This window comes from Halichoerus grypus, chromosome 11 (assembly GCF_964656455.1).
Source record: "Halichoerus grypus chromosome 11, mHalGry1.hap1.1, whole genome shotgun sequence".
NCBI lineage: Eukaryota > Metazoa > Chordata > Mammalia > Carnivora > Phocidae > Halichoerus > Halichoerus grypus.
In genome coordinates, this window is record NC_135722.1 from 2,874,860 (window position 1) to 2,889,423 (window position 14,564).

The window sequence follows — 14,564 nt, forward strand, 5'->3', positions numbered from 1 at the left end:
ACCAGGTGACCCTCGGTACAGAGTGAGATGGGCCTGGCGCTCCACACATCAGGGGCGGGCACGGCCGTGAGCTCTTTGCCTCCGAGAATTTCCGTAGAATATGGTTGGCTGCTTAGGAAACATGGAGGAAACAGCAGGAAAGGGTTTGCCTTCCAGGGCCTGCATCCCTCTGCGGCCACGAGCTGGAAATGCTGGTGACTCTGGAAACAGACATCCTCCTCTGAGCACTTCCTGTCCTGCCAAGAGGCGGTAGCATCCCTAGTGTATTTTTTTTAAAGATTTTATTTAGTTATTCATGAGAGGCAGAGAGAGAGAGGGAGGCAGAGGGAGGGAAGAAGCAGACTCCCCGCTGAGCAGGGAGCCCGATGCGGGGCTCGATCCCAGGACCCCGGGATCATGACCCGAGCCAAAGGCAGACGCTCAATGTCTGAACCACCCAGGCACCCCAGCCCTAGTGTATTTTTATAACCAGAAGTCCGTGAGACTTGAATTCTGTTAGACTTGTCAGCTAGTGAGCCCCCACCTCTCCCGACGTCACTATCAGGGACTCCTGAAATCTCAGAGGTCTGATGGGGGAAGACAGGGGGAATAAGGGGCTCCCTGCAGCCCAGGGCACTGGGCGCACAGACAGATCAGGAAGCTGAGTCTCAGATGGGGGGAGTGTCCGGCCAAAGCTGGTGGGACGCTGCCGGGGCTGGACTCGGAGCAGATGCCTCAGCTGGGAATCTTAGTGAGTGCAAATCCTGGCACCCACCCCAGCCTTCAGTCGTGTCCGTCGAAGGGGTGGGGGCCCCTGGGCGGGGCATCAGTTGCAGGTGCTGGGGTTCAAGGCCGACTGACACCTGTAGGTTCCTCTTGGGCACTGACTGCCTCGGAGCGAAATGTGTAGTTTCCGGCTCAGAGGAGGCGCTGTGTTTGAGGGACTGAACGTCGCAGAGAGTCCCGGGCGGGGGCGGAGGCGGAGGCGGCAGAGGGGACGCTGGCTTCACCAGGCCGGCTTCATAGGGTTGGGCATGGAAGACTCGTCCTGGTTTGTTGACGGGGCCACGCGCACGGCCCTGAGGACCGCGATCAGGGCTCATGAGAGGAGCGCCGGCCATGGCTTCTCCGTGGGAGGATTCGACTCCTCCGTCCCCTCGGGTTGCTCTGGTTTCTTTCCCTGGCTTTTCAGCCACGTGGCCGCGGGCCTTCACAGGTGCGATTCCTGCACTGTCAGGGGTCTGCAGTAGGAACACGGTGAGTTTACCTGACGTGGGAGGAGTTTGCTGTGGGCCCCCAGCCTTCCGCGAAGTCGCTGAGGACAAGGCCGTGTTTCCGTGGAGTACCCTGTGACGTAGTCACGTGTCTTCTTTTTTCCTGTTTCCGTTTCTGTGCAGTTTCGATACAAGAAGCGCGTGTATAAGCAATCCAATCTGGACGAGAAGCAGTTGGCCAAGCTGCACACAAAGGTAGGCGGGGATGGCTGGCTTTCACACGCCAGCCTCATGTCTCGTATGTGGCGTTCTGTCTCTGCAGGTGAGGGGAGCTCCTTGAGCACCCTGCTCCTCTTCCTGGGGGGCACCCTCCCACCCCCTGGGCACCTGCCGCGTGCACATCATGGTGGGCGGGCCCGGGATGTGCAGGGGCACCGGGATGCCTCTTTCCATCACTCCCCGAGGCCCGCCTGGCTGCTCGGGGGCAGGGGTGCTCCGTGAAGCCGGTGGGGGCTTGGGCAGGGGTACATGAGGTTTCCTCGAGGGCGGGGCTCTGGAACAGGCTGGGTTCGGATATGTGCATGGTAGCGAAGGTGCACGCCTTGCCCGGGCACGGGTGTCCTCTTTGGGCATGGCCCACGTGGGCCTGACTAAAGCACGTGAATGAACACGCACTCCCGGGTGCCCAGCAGAGCCCCCGGACTTGGCCATGCTCTCCTGGGTGACGAAAACATGCTGGGTGACAACTTGCACGTGGACAGCCTCAGAGGGGACGCTGCTGTGTGCACGTCCCCGCCTGGGTGTTTCTGGGAGGAGGGGAAGCCCTTCTCTTGGAGCCACCACTGCCGACAGACAGGGCACATTAAACCGGAGCGATTAAAGAGCTGTTTACACAAACCGCAGGGAGGTGAGTCCCGCCCGTGGCCGTGGCCGGCAGCGGCGGGAGGGAGAGGGTTGAGGTCAAGAGCCGCGGGCTGCGGTCCATGAGCGTTGGCTTCCTGGCTGGACTCGCGGCAGGAACTCCTGCCCTTTGTCGGGGTCGCTGTGCGTGTCCACGGGCAGGAACTCCTGCCCTTTGTCGGGGTGCTGGGGCTGGAGCGTGGTCACACCCACGTTAGCGCCGAGGAGGATTCTCGAGGATGTGGCACACAGGGAAAGGCCGTGTCGGGAACTGCGTGGACACTGCCCGTGGCTCACCCTGGTGCTGCCCAGGTGAGCTTACCTGGTGCTGTGAGCCCACAGCAGATGTTCACAACCAGCGGGCTCCCCCGCCTTTTGTTCTGTCCCCCATTTGTATCACAACAGGTGCGTGGATCTTTATTGTGCTCAACGGGTTATGATGCACCATTATTTATTAATGTGCTCAAGTTGTCCAGAGGTGGCCGGTGGCGGCCCTTCTGCCTGGCTCCCTGCCCTCTGGTGTGTCCCCACCGTCCTCTGAGTACTGACAGCTTTGTGGCACAACTAATGCTCTGGGTCCTCATGCACATCCCCGCCCAGCCCTGGAATCCGCCTGGGGGGTGGCGTTTCAACCCCAGGGTCTGCAAGCTTCTAGTTTTTTTTTGATGACCTTTTAAAGTATAGATAAAAATGTGTTTTTTGGATTTAAAAGAAATCAATTACTAAAATGTTTCCACAAGTGTGTCTTGTGTCTTTGGGTATTTGTTAATTTTGGCTCTGGAATGTAGGTAGAGTGTGCAGGTGGAGATCCAGCCTTTGTCAAGAGTTCGCTTCTTCAGATGGAGGCAGACGCGATACCGTGGTTATCCTCAGGAGGCTGGGGCTGTGTGCTCCATGGCAGGAAATCATGATTTCTGTTACAGATAAGGCCGGGCTAAGCTGGGGAAACGTCCCTCCCCACCGGGGTTGACCCACGGATCGTTTTGACCCCACGGGAAGTGATTGTCTCTTTTCACCTTGAATTGCTTTGTGACCAGGCATCCCTGTTTCTGTCCACGTAGTCACAGGGTTCACCAGAAAGCGGATTAGCCGAGCGAGAGGCTCCCCTATCTGCTCTCCGTTGCAGCTGCTGCTTAAGAGATTAGACCGCACAAATGTCAATCCTTGGGCCTCGCTCCCCGGAGATGGGAGTCTGAAGCTCTGGGGTGGACCCTGGACACTGTAGTTTATCAAAGTGGTCCAGGTGGCTCATCCTTTCAGAAGCAAAGGAACGTCCCGTGGCTCTTGGCACGGATGTGAAAGGCGAGAGAGTTCTAGAACCTTCATCCAGGACAGGCTGGTTACATTGCCCGGTGCTGGACTCCACGCTTGGTGCTGGGGCTCCAGGTGCAGCGAGCCCCTGCCTGGCGGGTCTGCCGTGCCCCGTGCAGGGACGGCTCCCTCTCCAGACTGCAGGGCTCCCTCTCCAGACTGCAGTGCTCCCTGTAAGGAGCCTTCCTGGGACCTGTAAAGGCATTTCCGTTTTTTTTATTTTTCCCCTTAGACCAATCTGAAAAAATTCATGGACCACATTCAGCACCGTTCAGTGGAGAAGATCGTCAAAATGCTGGAACGAGGCCTGGATCCGAATTTCCATGACCTGGACACTGGAGGTGGGTCCTGGGTGGGGGAGGACTCCAGTAAGCCTCGCGGAAGCACGGGCTCAGTCCAAAAATGTGCTTCTGTTATCAGACCCCACACGTACGTGCAACACTTACCATTTTACTGGGTTTTTGAAAATACTTTTTTGCTCCCGTGTGAGCTCTGGATGAGAAGGGCTGAGGTGTGCAGCCAGCATGGCGCCTGGCACACAGTAGGTGCTCATGTACTGCTGTGGGTAAGCGAGGGAATGAAGGGTGGATGGTAAGGCGTGTGGCGCTGCTGTGTCCGCCGTGGGAGACACGCTTACACGCGCACGCCTTGCTCCCCCTGCTGGAAACCCACCTCCTTACGCATGTGGGCTACTCATCGTTCGTGGGTCAGAATAGCACAGAGCTCCCCGAACTCAGCGCCCGCGACCCGTGGGGCTGGACAATTTCTTCTTCTTTAAACAATTCCAAGTGAGCGTTGACTTGTATTTCATCTTCCCTCCCCCCTAGTTCTGTTGAGATATAGCAGATCTGTAACACCGTGTTAGTTTCAGGCTGGGGCTCGGGATTGGATACTTGGATACTTGGATACTTGGTTACATTGTGCACTGAGGACCGCAAGTCTGGTTAATTGGCTCAGCACAGAGTTACAGTTGTGATGAGAACTTCTAAGATCTGCTTTCTCAGCTGTGACTGGAAGTTTATACCGTTGGCCACCTGCATGCTGACCCCACCCCGCCTCCGGCAGCCAGCAGTCTGCTCTGTGTTTGGGGGTCGGTGCTTTTGGATTCGGTGTGTAAGCGGTATCACGTGGTGTCTGACTTAGTTCACTTCGCACGGTGCCCTCGAGGTCCATCCATGCTGTCCTAGTGGTGGGATCTCCTTCCTTTTTGTGGCGGGATCGTACTCCATTGTGGGGCCGGACGGCTGTTTGTGGGGGGGCTGTGTCCTGGGTTGTAGGATGTTTACAGCCTTGCTGGCCTCCACCCCAGGCACTAGTCGCACCCCGAGCTGTGACGGCCACACTGTGTGCTGACATTGCCCGGTGTCCCCTGGGGCAGAGCGCAGTCACCGGCTGAGAGCCTGTGCAGTGGGACACGGCGAGCTGGGCTGGCCGAGAGGGCTCAGGTGGTCTTCATGGCACCTGGGGGCATTTGTCCCCCTAGGTTGGTCACCCCAGGCTGGAGAGCGTTCCTCTTGGACTCAGTCCCTGTGACGCCCCTCCCCCACTTCTGGTGACTGGCCAGCTCTGTGCCTGGACCACTGTCACCTACATGGGTCCTGCCCTGCCGCTCAGTTACCGAGCCCACGGCAGGTGCAGGTGTCAGCTCAAGAATGAAGCTTTCTCATCATCGCTAGGGGCTCCTCTGACCCCTGGAGCTGGGGCAGGACCCCACCTGTGCCCATCCAGCCGTGCCCGTGCCCGCCCAGCACATGCTGCGGTGCCGTGATCCGTGATCACCGCTTACGCGTGTGTCCCCTCAGTTTAACTTCTGACCACAGCTTCAGTGCCTGAGATGCGGGAGATGGGACATGTGGCAAAGGGGGACACGGAGGGCACACGTGGCTGGGTCACGGAGGGAACACGTGGAGGGCACACGTGGAGAGGTTGTGTGTCTGTGGTTTCCTCCTTGGGCCAGCCTTTTACCTGGGGACCCACTTGCCTCCCTCCCAAAGCCAACACACCGAGAAGCCATCACATGTCTGAGACAGCCATGAGTGTGGGACGGCAACCACGGGAGGTGAGCGCTCCCAGGTTGCAGTCCGGGGAGGCGCCCTGGCCGCGGAGGGTCGGGGGAGAACGGCAGTGTGAGGTGCTCCGCTGATGACGGCACCTGCGGGCCAGGAACATCGGGGCATCCACCAGCAGTGTGTGTTTCGTGTCTCACACGTGGAGTGTCGTCCATCGGAAAGGTCCTGTCATGTTAGCAGCACAACGGGATCTCAAGGTGTTTTCTCCTTGTTTTGGACCCACAGGGATGACCCGTGGTTGGCTCTCATGGGCTGCGTCCAGACAACAGGTCATGTGACCGACCTGTCCCGAATCTCCTGGGATGGCCCGGGTTTTCACACTGAAAGTCCCACGTTCGGAAATCTCCTTGGTCCCAGACAAACTGGCACAGTCGGTCACCCTAAGCGTGACCAGGGCCCTTAATAATTACAGCTGTGGTTACATGAGGACCTGTTAGGGTCCGGTGATGTGTCAAAGGCCCGAGGTTGGGGAAGCAGCCCTTTCGGCTTGAGGGATGCACAGGAGGTAAAGAAGTCTCCATGGAACAACCTGTCAATGGGAACAAAGCAGCTTGTGATTACAGCTAACCATCTGGTGCCTAGTCTAGTGGAAATTTTAATAAGTAACAGCAAAAGTTGTATGAAGACATAAAGCCTCGCCCACCGGGGTCTCGAGGCACATCTCCTGCTTTGACTGGAACCTCTGGGACAAGACGCGTGGTGTTCTGAGCCCTGAGGAAGGAAATAAAACTAACAATCTGAGCAAAAATTAGTTTAATGCTTTTATTTCATGCTGTGTTCCCAAACTTGCAAGAAGCCCAGGCACAACAAAGGCGGGGTGTTAATAAAGCCAGAAACATCTTTCAACTCTTAGCACGTATTGAGAAGTAAAAAACAGAATTTTCATTGATTGAGTGGATCTCACCGGGCACCTGTGATGTGTCTGGACTTCACTTAGGAGATCCAATTACGCAGTTAGTTTCCAGGGTGGTGGTAGCTCATCAGCTTGTCAGGCTGCTATTTGTCATCTGTGCCGAGACGTGCCCCCCGCCTCCACATGTCACTGCAGCCCGGCTCCCGGGAGCCCCTCCCGGCTCCCACGCGGCCCAATTAGAAGCTTCCGTGGACACTCTGGATCCCCGTACACTGAAGCAGCGCCCTCTCCGAGCGTTGGCTTTGAGAACAGAAGGGGCTTCTTGGATGGGTAAACAGGAGAGGGGCAATTTGAGCAGACACGGTTCTGGAACCTCATAAATGTCAGTGTGCAGAGGGTGGGAGACAGACAGCTGAGGTCTGCGGGAAGACTGTCCCCCGCCCCCCCACGGAGGGGGTCCAGGTGCATTGGCCCAGTCAGACGCACTTCCTGGTACAGAGAGGCTTGTCTGGAAATGGGAGCTCAGGTAGAATATCCAATTATTTCAGGGTCATGTTTCAGTAAGGGTCTAGGTGACTCATTAAGGTGCACGTAGCCGAGGAAGATGCAACACTGTCAAGCAAGTAAGGAATTGGGGTGAGCACAGGGACGAGGGCCCGCAGGAGGGGCCCTGGGCTTTGGGACATCTGCCAGGGCTGGCCAGGGGCAGAGGAGGTCATTCTGGCACTCCTCACAGCGACCCATGTCACGACGTGCACACATGGCCATACACATGGCCGTGGGCAAAGGCCCTGTGGTCAGGAGCATCTCCTCGGGGGCCAGCTGGGGACAGGTCAGCAGCAGCATTGTCCCATCAAACCATCACCCGCAGCACGAGCCTTGTGAGCCTTTAATGCCTACACAAGAACAACAATGATGTCAGAGCAGTTTCTGATTTGCAGAATTGTTATGAAGATATTCCAGAATGTTCCACCTGCACCCCGTAGCCCATTTTCACTGATTCCTGCCTTACCAGAGTGGGGTGCATTTTGTAATTAATGAACCAGTCCAGATAGGTTGCTATTAACTAAAGTGCATGCTTTCTTCATAGTTTATTGGTAGTTAATGTCCCTTTTCTGCCCCAGGAGCCCTCATGGCACGCAGCTGTCTTGTCGCTGTAGAACCCTCTTCCTTGTGACAGTTTCTAGGGCTTTCCTTGTTTGTGCTGACCTTGGCCATTTTGGGAACTGGTCAGGCATTTTGTGGAATGTCCCCCTTATTGGGGTTTGTGTGGTGTGTGCATCGTCGTCAGACCGGGTTGTGGGTTTTGGGGGAGGACCCCAGGGTGAAACGCCCTCCCACCCCATCACGTCCGGGCTCGTGCTCCACACCGGACTCGTCCCCGTGACGGTGGCCTTGGTCACCTGGCTGGGGTGCGCATCAGGTCGCAGCTGTACGGTCCCTCTCTTTTCCCCTTTACGGACTGTCCTCTTTGGAAGGAAGCCACTAAGCACAGCCCACAGCCAACACATGGGGAGTTAAGTGCCACATCCTCGAGGACAGAGTATCCACACATGTGACAGAATTCTGCACGGAGGTTTGCCTTTTCTCCCCCATTCATTTATTTACTCTAATACTCATTTACCCTCGGTTATTCCTATCCATGTGGACTGATGGGTATTCATGATCTGGGTCAGGACCCCGTGCTTCATTTCATTGCTCCCACTGCTCCAGCTCTGGCCACTGGGAGCTCTTTCGGCTGGCTCCTGAGTCCCTTGGACAGACCCCGTCAGTGTGGGTCATTAGTTTTTGACCCCTTGCTTACTTTCTGGTACTAGAAGGTGACCCAGGTTCATCCTGTGTATTTCTTGCCCAGACCTAGACCCCGCCAGTCGTCCAGGAGCCTGGTTCCTCTTACTGGAGAATGGTCGTAGGAACCCAGATCTGGGTGCTGGGTGTGCTCATTGCTGTTGGGTTGTACTCGCTTCCGGAGCAACAAACCGTGTGTGTGTGTGTGTGTGTGTGTGTGTGTACTGGCCTGTGAATATGTGTGTATCTACAAATGCTTCTGTGTGTAACCATTTGTGTCTGTATTCAGCTCAATGTGAGTGCATACTGAGGTCTCCAGTCTGATGCACGGCCACATGGATCCATGCAGTCCCTTCCCTGGCTAATCCATCACCTCCCCACCGATAGTGAGACACCTGGCTGCCACTCTCTGCCATCTGTTTATCTAGTTGTTCAATCCCAGGACCCGTGAATAGTGGTTTCACAGTTGTTGACCTGCACCACACGTCAGAGGCCACTTTCTGAGCTGATAAGAGCACAGCGCTTACCTGAGTTTGCTTTGCCTTTCGTCTTGCAGACCACGCCCGTCCGGAAGGCACTTAATTCCCCTCACCTGCCCCCTGCTCCCTCCAGTGAGGCTGTTTCTTACATTTGTAATACAGTTCCAGTCTTGTCACATTCTGCATTCCAAACCAGGATCCCACAGTCTTCTCAATGAATTTTGAAAACTTCATTTAAAAATGTGCATGCGTTGAGTTTCACTCTGTGTGCTGTGGAGTTTATGATTTTGACAGATGTTTGATTCCTGTGTTCACTGCACAGGGTCATAGAGAATCGCTTCATCACCTAAAACAATCTTCGGTGCTTTTTACCCATTCCACCATGCCCGTCTCTGCAACCCCTGGGACCACTGATCTGTTTACTTCCTGCATAGTTTTGTCTTTTCTGGAATGTCAGATAATTGGAATCAAGCAGTGTGGCTTTTTCAGGCTGGCTTATTTTTCTTTCTTTTTTTTTTTTAAGATTTTATTTATTTATTTGAGAGAGAGAGAGCATGAGTCAGGGGGAGGAGCAGAGCGAGAGGGACAAGTAGAGTCTATGCTGAGTGTGGATCCCCATGTAGGGCTCGATCTCACAACCCTGAGATCATGACAGGAGCCGAAATCAAGAGTCGGCCGCGTAACTGCCTGAGACCCAGGCACCCCTGGACTGGCTTCTTTCATTTAGCAGGATGTATTCAAGATTTAGCCATATTTTCTTGTGGCTTGATAGCGCTTTCTTTTTCTCATTAATAGTAGTCCGCTATATGGATGCCCCAGGTTTGTGTACCCGTCCCTGTGGAAGGAGATCTTGGCTGCTTCCAGTTTGGGGCTATTATGAATAAAGCTGCCGTAAACTTTTGTGGGCAGGTTGTGGTGTGGATGTAAGTTTTCACATCAGATGGGTGAATACCAAGGAGGGCAGTTGCTGGAAGATACGGTAAAACATTTTTGTGGTTTTGTAAGAATCTGCCACGCTGCCCTCTGAAGCCGTGCACCATTTTGCGTTCCCGTGAGCAGCGGATGGGGGCTCCTAGTGCTGGACGGGTGCTGTCAGCGTCCCGCATTGTATCTGTTCTAGTAGGTTTGTGGTGCTCTCTGCTCGTTCTGAGGCTTGCGTTTTTGCTTGCTCAAAAGGTCCCATCCTTTTCCAGTTCCTGATCTGGTAGGTCCTGGGTGTCTGTGTCAGACTGCGTGAGTCCCCATGAGTCTCCCTCAGAAGAGAACCCCCGGCTGCCCACCCCCGTCCGGGAACAAGAACCGTCCACTTTTAACGTGTCCGACCTTGAAGCAATTCGTACGTGCCTCCTGCCTCCACGAGCCTGCGTGGATGGCCTAAGCCAGGAACCTGGCTGCAGGGCTGGGCCTGGTGCTGTGGGGAGCCCTGCCCGCGGGGTTCCCCAGACCAGGTCTGCCTGTTCTCCCCAAAACCGGCCACCCCTCCTCCTGGCAACAGAGGGTTGTGTCTGGAATAGGAGGCCCGGTTCTTTTCCCGGCTTCTCCACACCTGCCTCCCTTCTGTGTCTTTCCTGTCGTCGAAGATTTCCTCACACGAAAGTGAGTCGTGTCCGCTTCTGTTCACAAACCTCTATAACCAAGCACCTGTGTGGGGCCATCTCCTCTCCAGCACGTGGTCTGGGAGAACGTCGTGATTCTTCCGTTGGTGGGAAATGGCAGGAAGCACAAGAACAATGCCCACCCCCAGCCCCAGCCCCCCAGTTCGTGGGCTCCTGTGAGAAGCAGTTGCCAGAATGTTCAGAGGGGCCGACCACTTGGGGAAAACTGCCACCACCCTCCTTACCTGCTTACTGGCGTCAGAGGCCTGTGGGTCGTTTGGATGAGTCTCATATGCTCACCTGGGCACTCGTCATGAGAAACTGTCCACCTCGTCGACGACCACGCACCAGAGAAGATGCTGTGGATCTCGTTCTCTTCCGTGGTGGGGATGGGGTGTTAATCAGATATCCGAGTGGACTAGTCTAACAGACTGGAAGAGTCTGTGCTTTCTCATGATTTAACCCTGAAACGTTGAATGCAGACTAACGCTGGAGCGCTGGTGTGTCCCCACAGAGCTGTCCATCCTGCAAAGGGGCTTCCAGGCCCACGGTCCCCGCCTGCCCTACTGTCTGTGGTAACTGGGCAGTGAGTAGCCCGGGCCCCACGCGCCCTGCAAGCAGGTGCTGGGGCAGGAGGAGGGCTGAGCTCGTACATGACCCCTCAGCAGGTACGGCAGGTGGCGTGGTCGCTGCGGACGTGAGTCAGCTGGTGAGCTTGTGAGTAGTCAGAGGTCCTTAACCTGGAGGATGCGCCAGTCTTTTTATTATACAGAGGAGGTGCAGGGCGGAAACACCGAACTTTGTCTTCCTTTTAAGAACATTTGTCTATGTCTATTTTGCAGCATATTCAATATGTTAGTACCATAACGCGTGTATAATTTTTTATTAAAAACTTTATGAAGATGTAACTTACATGTAATTCAGTCCTTGTGTTTTGTAAGGCTTTATTGAGATGCATTTTGCATACCACTAAATTTAGCCATTGGAAGTCTGCAATTCAGTGGTTTTTTAAAGACCTGCTCAGAGTTGTGCCATCGCCGCTGTCTTTAGGACACCCAAACAGGAGACCCCGTGCCCGTCTGCGGTCACGCGGCAGCCCCCTCCCCGGCTCCCGGTCTACTTCTTGTCTCTGCGCATTTGCCTCTTCTGGGTGTTACAGAGAGATGGAGTTGCACAGTACGAGGTGCCTCGTGACTGGTTTCTCTCACTCAGCAGCATGGTGTCAGCATCTATTTAGGTGGGAGCGTGTGATGGTGCTGTGTCCCTTTTCGTGGCCAAGTGACATTCCTTTGGATGGGCCACTTTTGTTCATCCACTCATCAGTTGGGGCCGCTTGGGCTGTTCACACTTCTTGGCTGCTGTGGACGCGTGTTTTTATCCTTCTCGTGCACGCACCCGGGGGACCGCTGGGCCCTGCGGTAACTCCGTGTTGAACCTTTTGAGAAGCTGCCAGATTGTTTTCCAGCGTGGCTGCACCCTTTGGCATCCCACCCACAGTGCGTGGGCGATCCAAGTCCTCCACAGCCTTGCCAACCTTCCTTTCACCTCTCTTGTTTATTACAGCCATCTTATGTGAAGTCATATCTCCCTGTGGTTTTATTTGTATTTCCCTAATGACCGGGTGATACCAAGCATCTTTTCATGTGCTTATTGACCATTTGGCCATTTGTATATCTTTGGGGATATGTCTATCTGGATCCTTTGCCCCCGTTTTGATTGGGTTATTTGTCTGTTCTTGTTGAGTTGTGAATGTTCTTTATATATTCTGGATACAAATCCCTAATCAGATATGTGGTTTGCAGATACCTTCTCCCACTCTGTGGGTCATCTTTTCACTTCCTTGATGGTGTCCTTTGATCCACCAAAGTTTTTTTTTTTTTTAATTTTATTATGTTATGTTAGTCACCATACAATACATCATTAGTTTTTGATGTGGTGATCCACGATCCATTGTTTTCGTATAACACTCAGTGCTCCATGCAGTACGTGCCCTCCTTAATACCCATCACCGGGCTAACCAATCCCCCCTCCCCCTCCCCTCTAAAACCTGTTTGTTTCTCAGAGTCCATAGTCTCTCATGGTTCATCTCTCCCTCCAATTCCACCCCCCTCATTTTTCCCTTCCTTCTCCTAGTGTCCTCCATGCTATTCCTTATGTTCCACAAATAAGTGAAACCATATGATAATTGACTTTCTCTGCTTGACTTATTTCACTTAGCATAATCTCCTCCAGTCCCATCCATGTTGATGTAAAAGTTGGGTATTCATCCTTTCTGATGGCTGAGTAATACTCCATTATATATATGGACCACATCTTCTTTATCCATTCATCTGTTGAAGGGCATCTCGGCTCTTTCCACAGTTTGGCTATTGCGGACATTGCTACTATGAACATTGGGGTGCATATGGCCCTTCTTTTCACTACATCTGTGTCTTTGGGGTAAATACCCAGTAGTGCAATTGCTGGGTCATGGGATAGCTCTATTTTTAAATTTTTGAGGAACCTCCACACTGTTTTCCAAAGTGGCTGTACCAACTTGCATTCCCACCAACAGTGTAAGAGGGTTCCCCTTTCTCCACAACCTCTCCAACATTTGTTGTTTCTTTCCCTGTCCATTTTGGCCATTCTAACTGGTGTACGGTGGTATCTCAATGTGGTTTTGATTTGGATTTCCCTGATGGCTAATGATGATGAACATATGTGTCTGTTAGCCATTTCTATGTCTTCTTCAGAGAAGTGTCTTTTCATATCTTCTGCCCACTTTTTGACTTGATTATTTGTTTTTTGGGTGTTGGTTTGAGAAGTTCTTTACAGATCTTGGATACCAGCCCTTTATCTGTAGTGTCATTTGCAAATATCTTCTCCCATTCTGTGGGTTGCCTCTTTGTTTTGTTGACTGTTTCCTTTGCTGTGCAGAAGCTTTTTATCTTGATGAAGTCCCAAAAGTTCATTTTTGCTTTTGTTTCACTAGCTTTTGGAGATGTATCTTGAAAGAAGTTGCTGTGGCTGATGTCAAAGAGGTTACTGCCTATGTTCTCCTCTAGGATTTGGATGGATTCCTGTCTCACATTGAGGTCTTTCATCCACTTTGAGTTTTATCTTTGTGAATGGTGTTAGAGAATGGTCGAGTTTCATTCTACTGCATGTGGCTGTCCAATTTTCCCAGCACCATTTATTGAAGAGACTGTCTTTTTTCCATTGCATGTTTTTTCCTGCTTTGTCAAAGATTATTTGACCATAGAGGTGAGGGTCCATATCTGGGTTCTCTATTCTGTTCCATTGGTCTGTATGTCTGTTTTTGTGCCAGTACCATGCTGTCTTGGTGATCACAGCTTTGTAATATAGCTTGAAATCGGGCAACGTGATGCCCCCAGCTTTGTTTTTCTTTTTCGACATTTCCTTGATGATTCAGGATCTTTTCTGATTCCATACAAATTTTAGGATTGTTTGTTCCAGCACTTTGAAAAATGTCATTGGAATTTTGATCGGGATGGCATTGAAGGTATAGATTGCTCTGGGCAGCATAGACATTTTAACAATGTTTATTCTTCTGATCCATGAGCATGGAATATTTTTCCATCTTTTTGTGTCTTCTTCAATTTCTTTCATGAGTGTTCTGTAATTCCTAGAGTATAGATCCTTTACCTCTTTGGTTAGGTTTATTCCGAGGTATCTTATGGTTTTTGGTGCTATTGTAAATGGAATCGTTTCTCTAATTTCTCTTTCTACAGTTGCATTGTTAGTGTATAAGAAAGCAACTGATTTCTGTGCATTGATTTTGTATCCTGCCACATTACTGAGTTGCTGAATGAGTTCTAGTAATTTGGGGATGGAGTCTTTTGGGTTTTCCACATAAAGTATCATGTCGTCTGCGAAAAGAGAGAGTTTGACTTCTTCTTTGCCAATTTGAATACCTTTTATTTCTTTTTGTTGTCTGATTGCTGTTGCTAGGACTTCTAGTACTATGTTGAACAACAGTGGCGAGAGTGGGCACCCTTGACGTGTTCCTGATCTTAAGGGAAAGGCTCTCAGCTTTTCCCCATTGAGGATGATATTTGCTGTGGGCTTTTCATAGATGGATTTTATGAACTTGAGGAATGTTCCCTCTATCCCTATACTCTGGAGAGTTTTAATCAGGAAAGGATGTTGTATTTTGTCAAATGCTTTTTCTGCATCAATTGAGAGGACCATATGGTTCTTCTCCCTCCTCTTATTAATGTGATCTATCACATTGATTGATTTGGGAATGTTGAACCACCCTTGCATCCCGGGGATAAATCCCACTTGGTCGCGGTGGATGATCCTTTTAATGTATTGTTGGATCCTATTAGCTAGGGTTTTGTTGAGGATTTTGGAATCCATATTCATCAGGGATA

General features: G+C 52.3%; 1 protein-coding gene across 2 annotated transcripts in view; it reads left to right on the plus strand.

Moving 5' to 3' along the window:
- The window catches only part of SHANK2 (SH3 and multiple ankyrin repeat domains 2), a 506,338-nt gene that overhangs the window by 95,438 nt on the left and 396,336 nt on the right, over positions 1 to 14,564 (plus strand). For both annotated transcript variants that reach the window (XM_078057637.1, XM_078057641.1), the window contains 2 exons: positions 1,377 to 1,448; positions 3,637 to 3,745. In XM_078057637.1, coding sequence (XP_077913763.1) covers positions 1,377 to 1,448; positions 3,637 to 3,745 — 181 coding nt within the window. The remainder of the gene's footprint in view (positions 1 to 1,376; positions 1,449 to 3,636; positions 3,746 to 14,564) is intronic.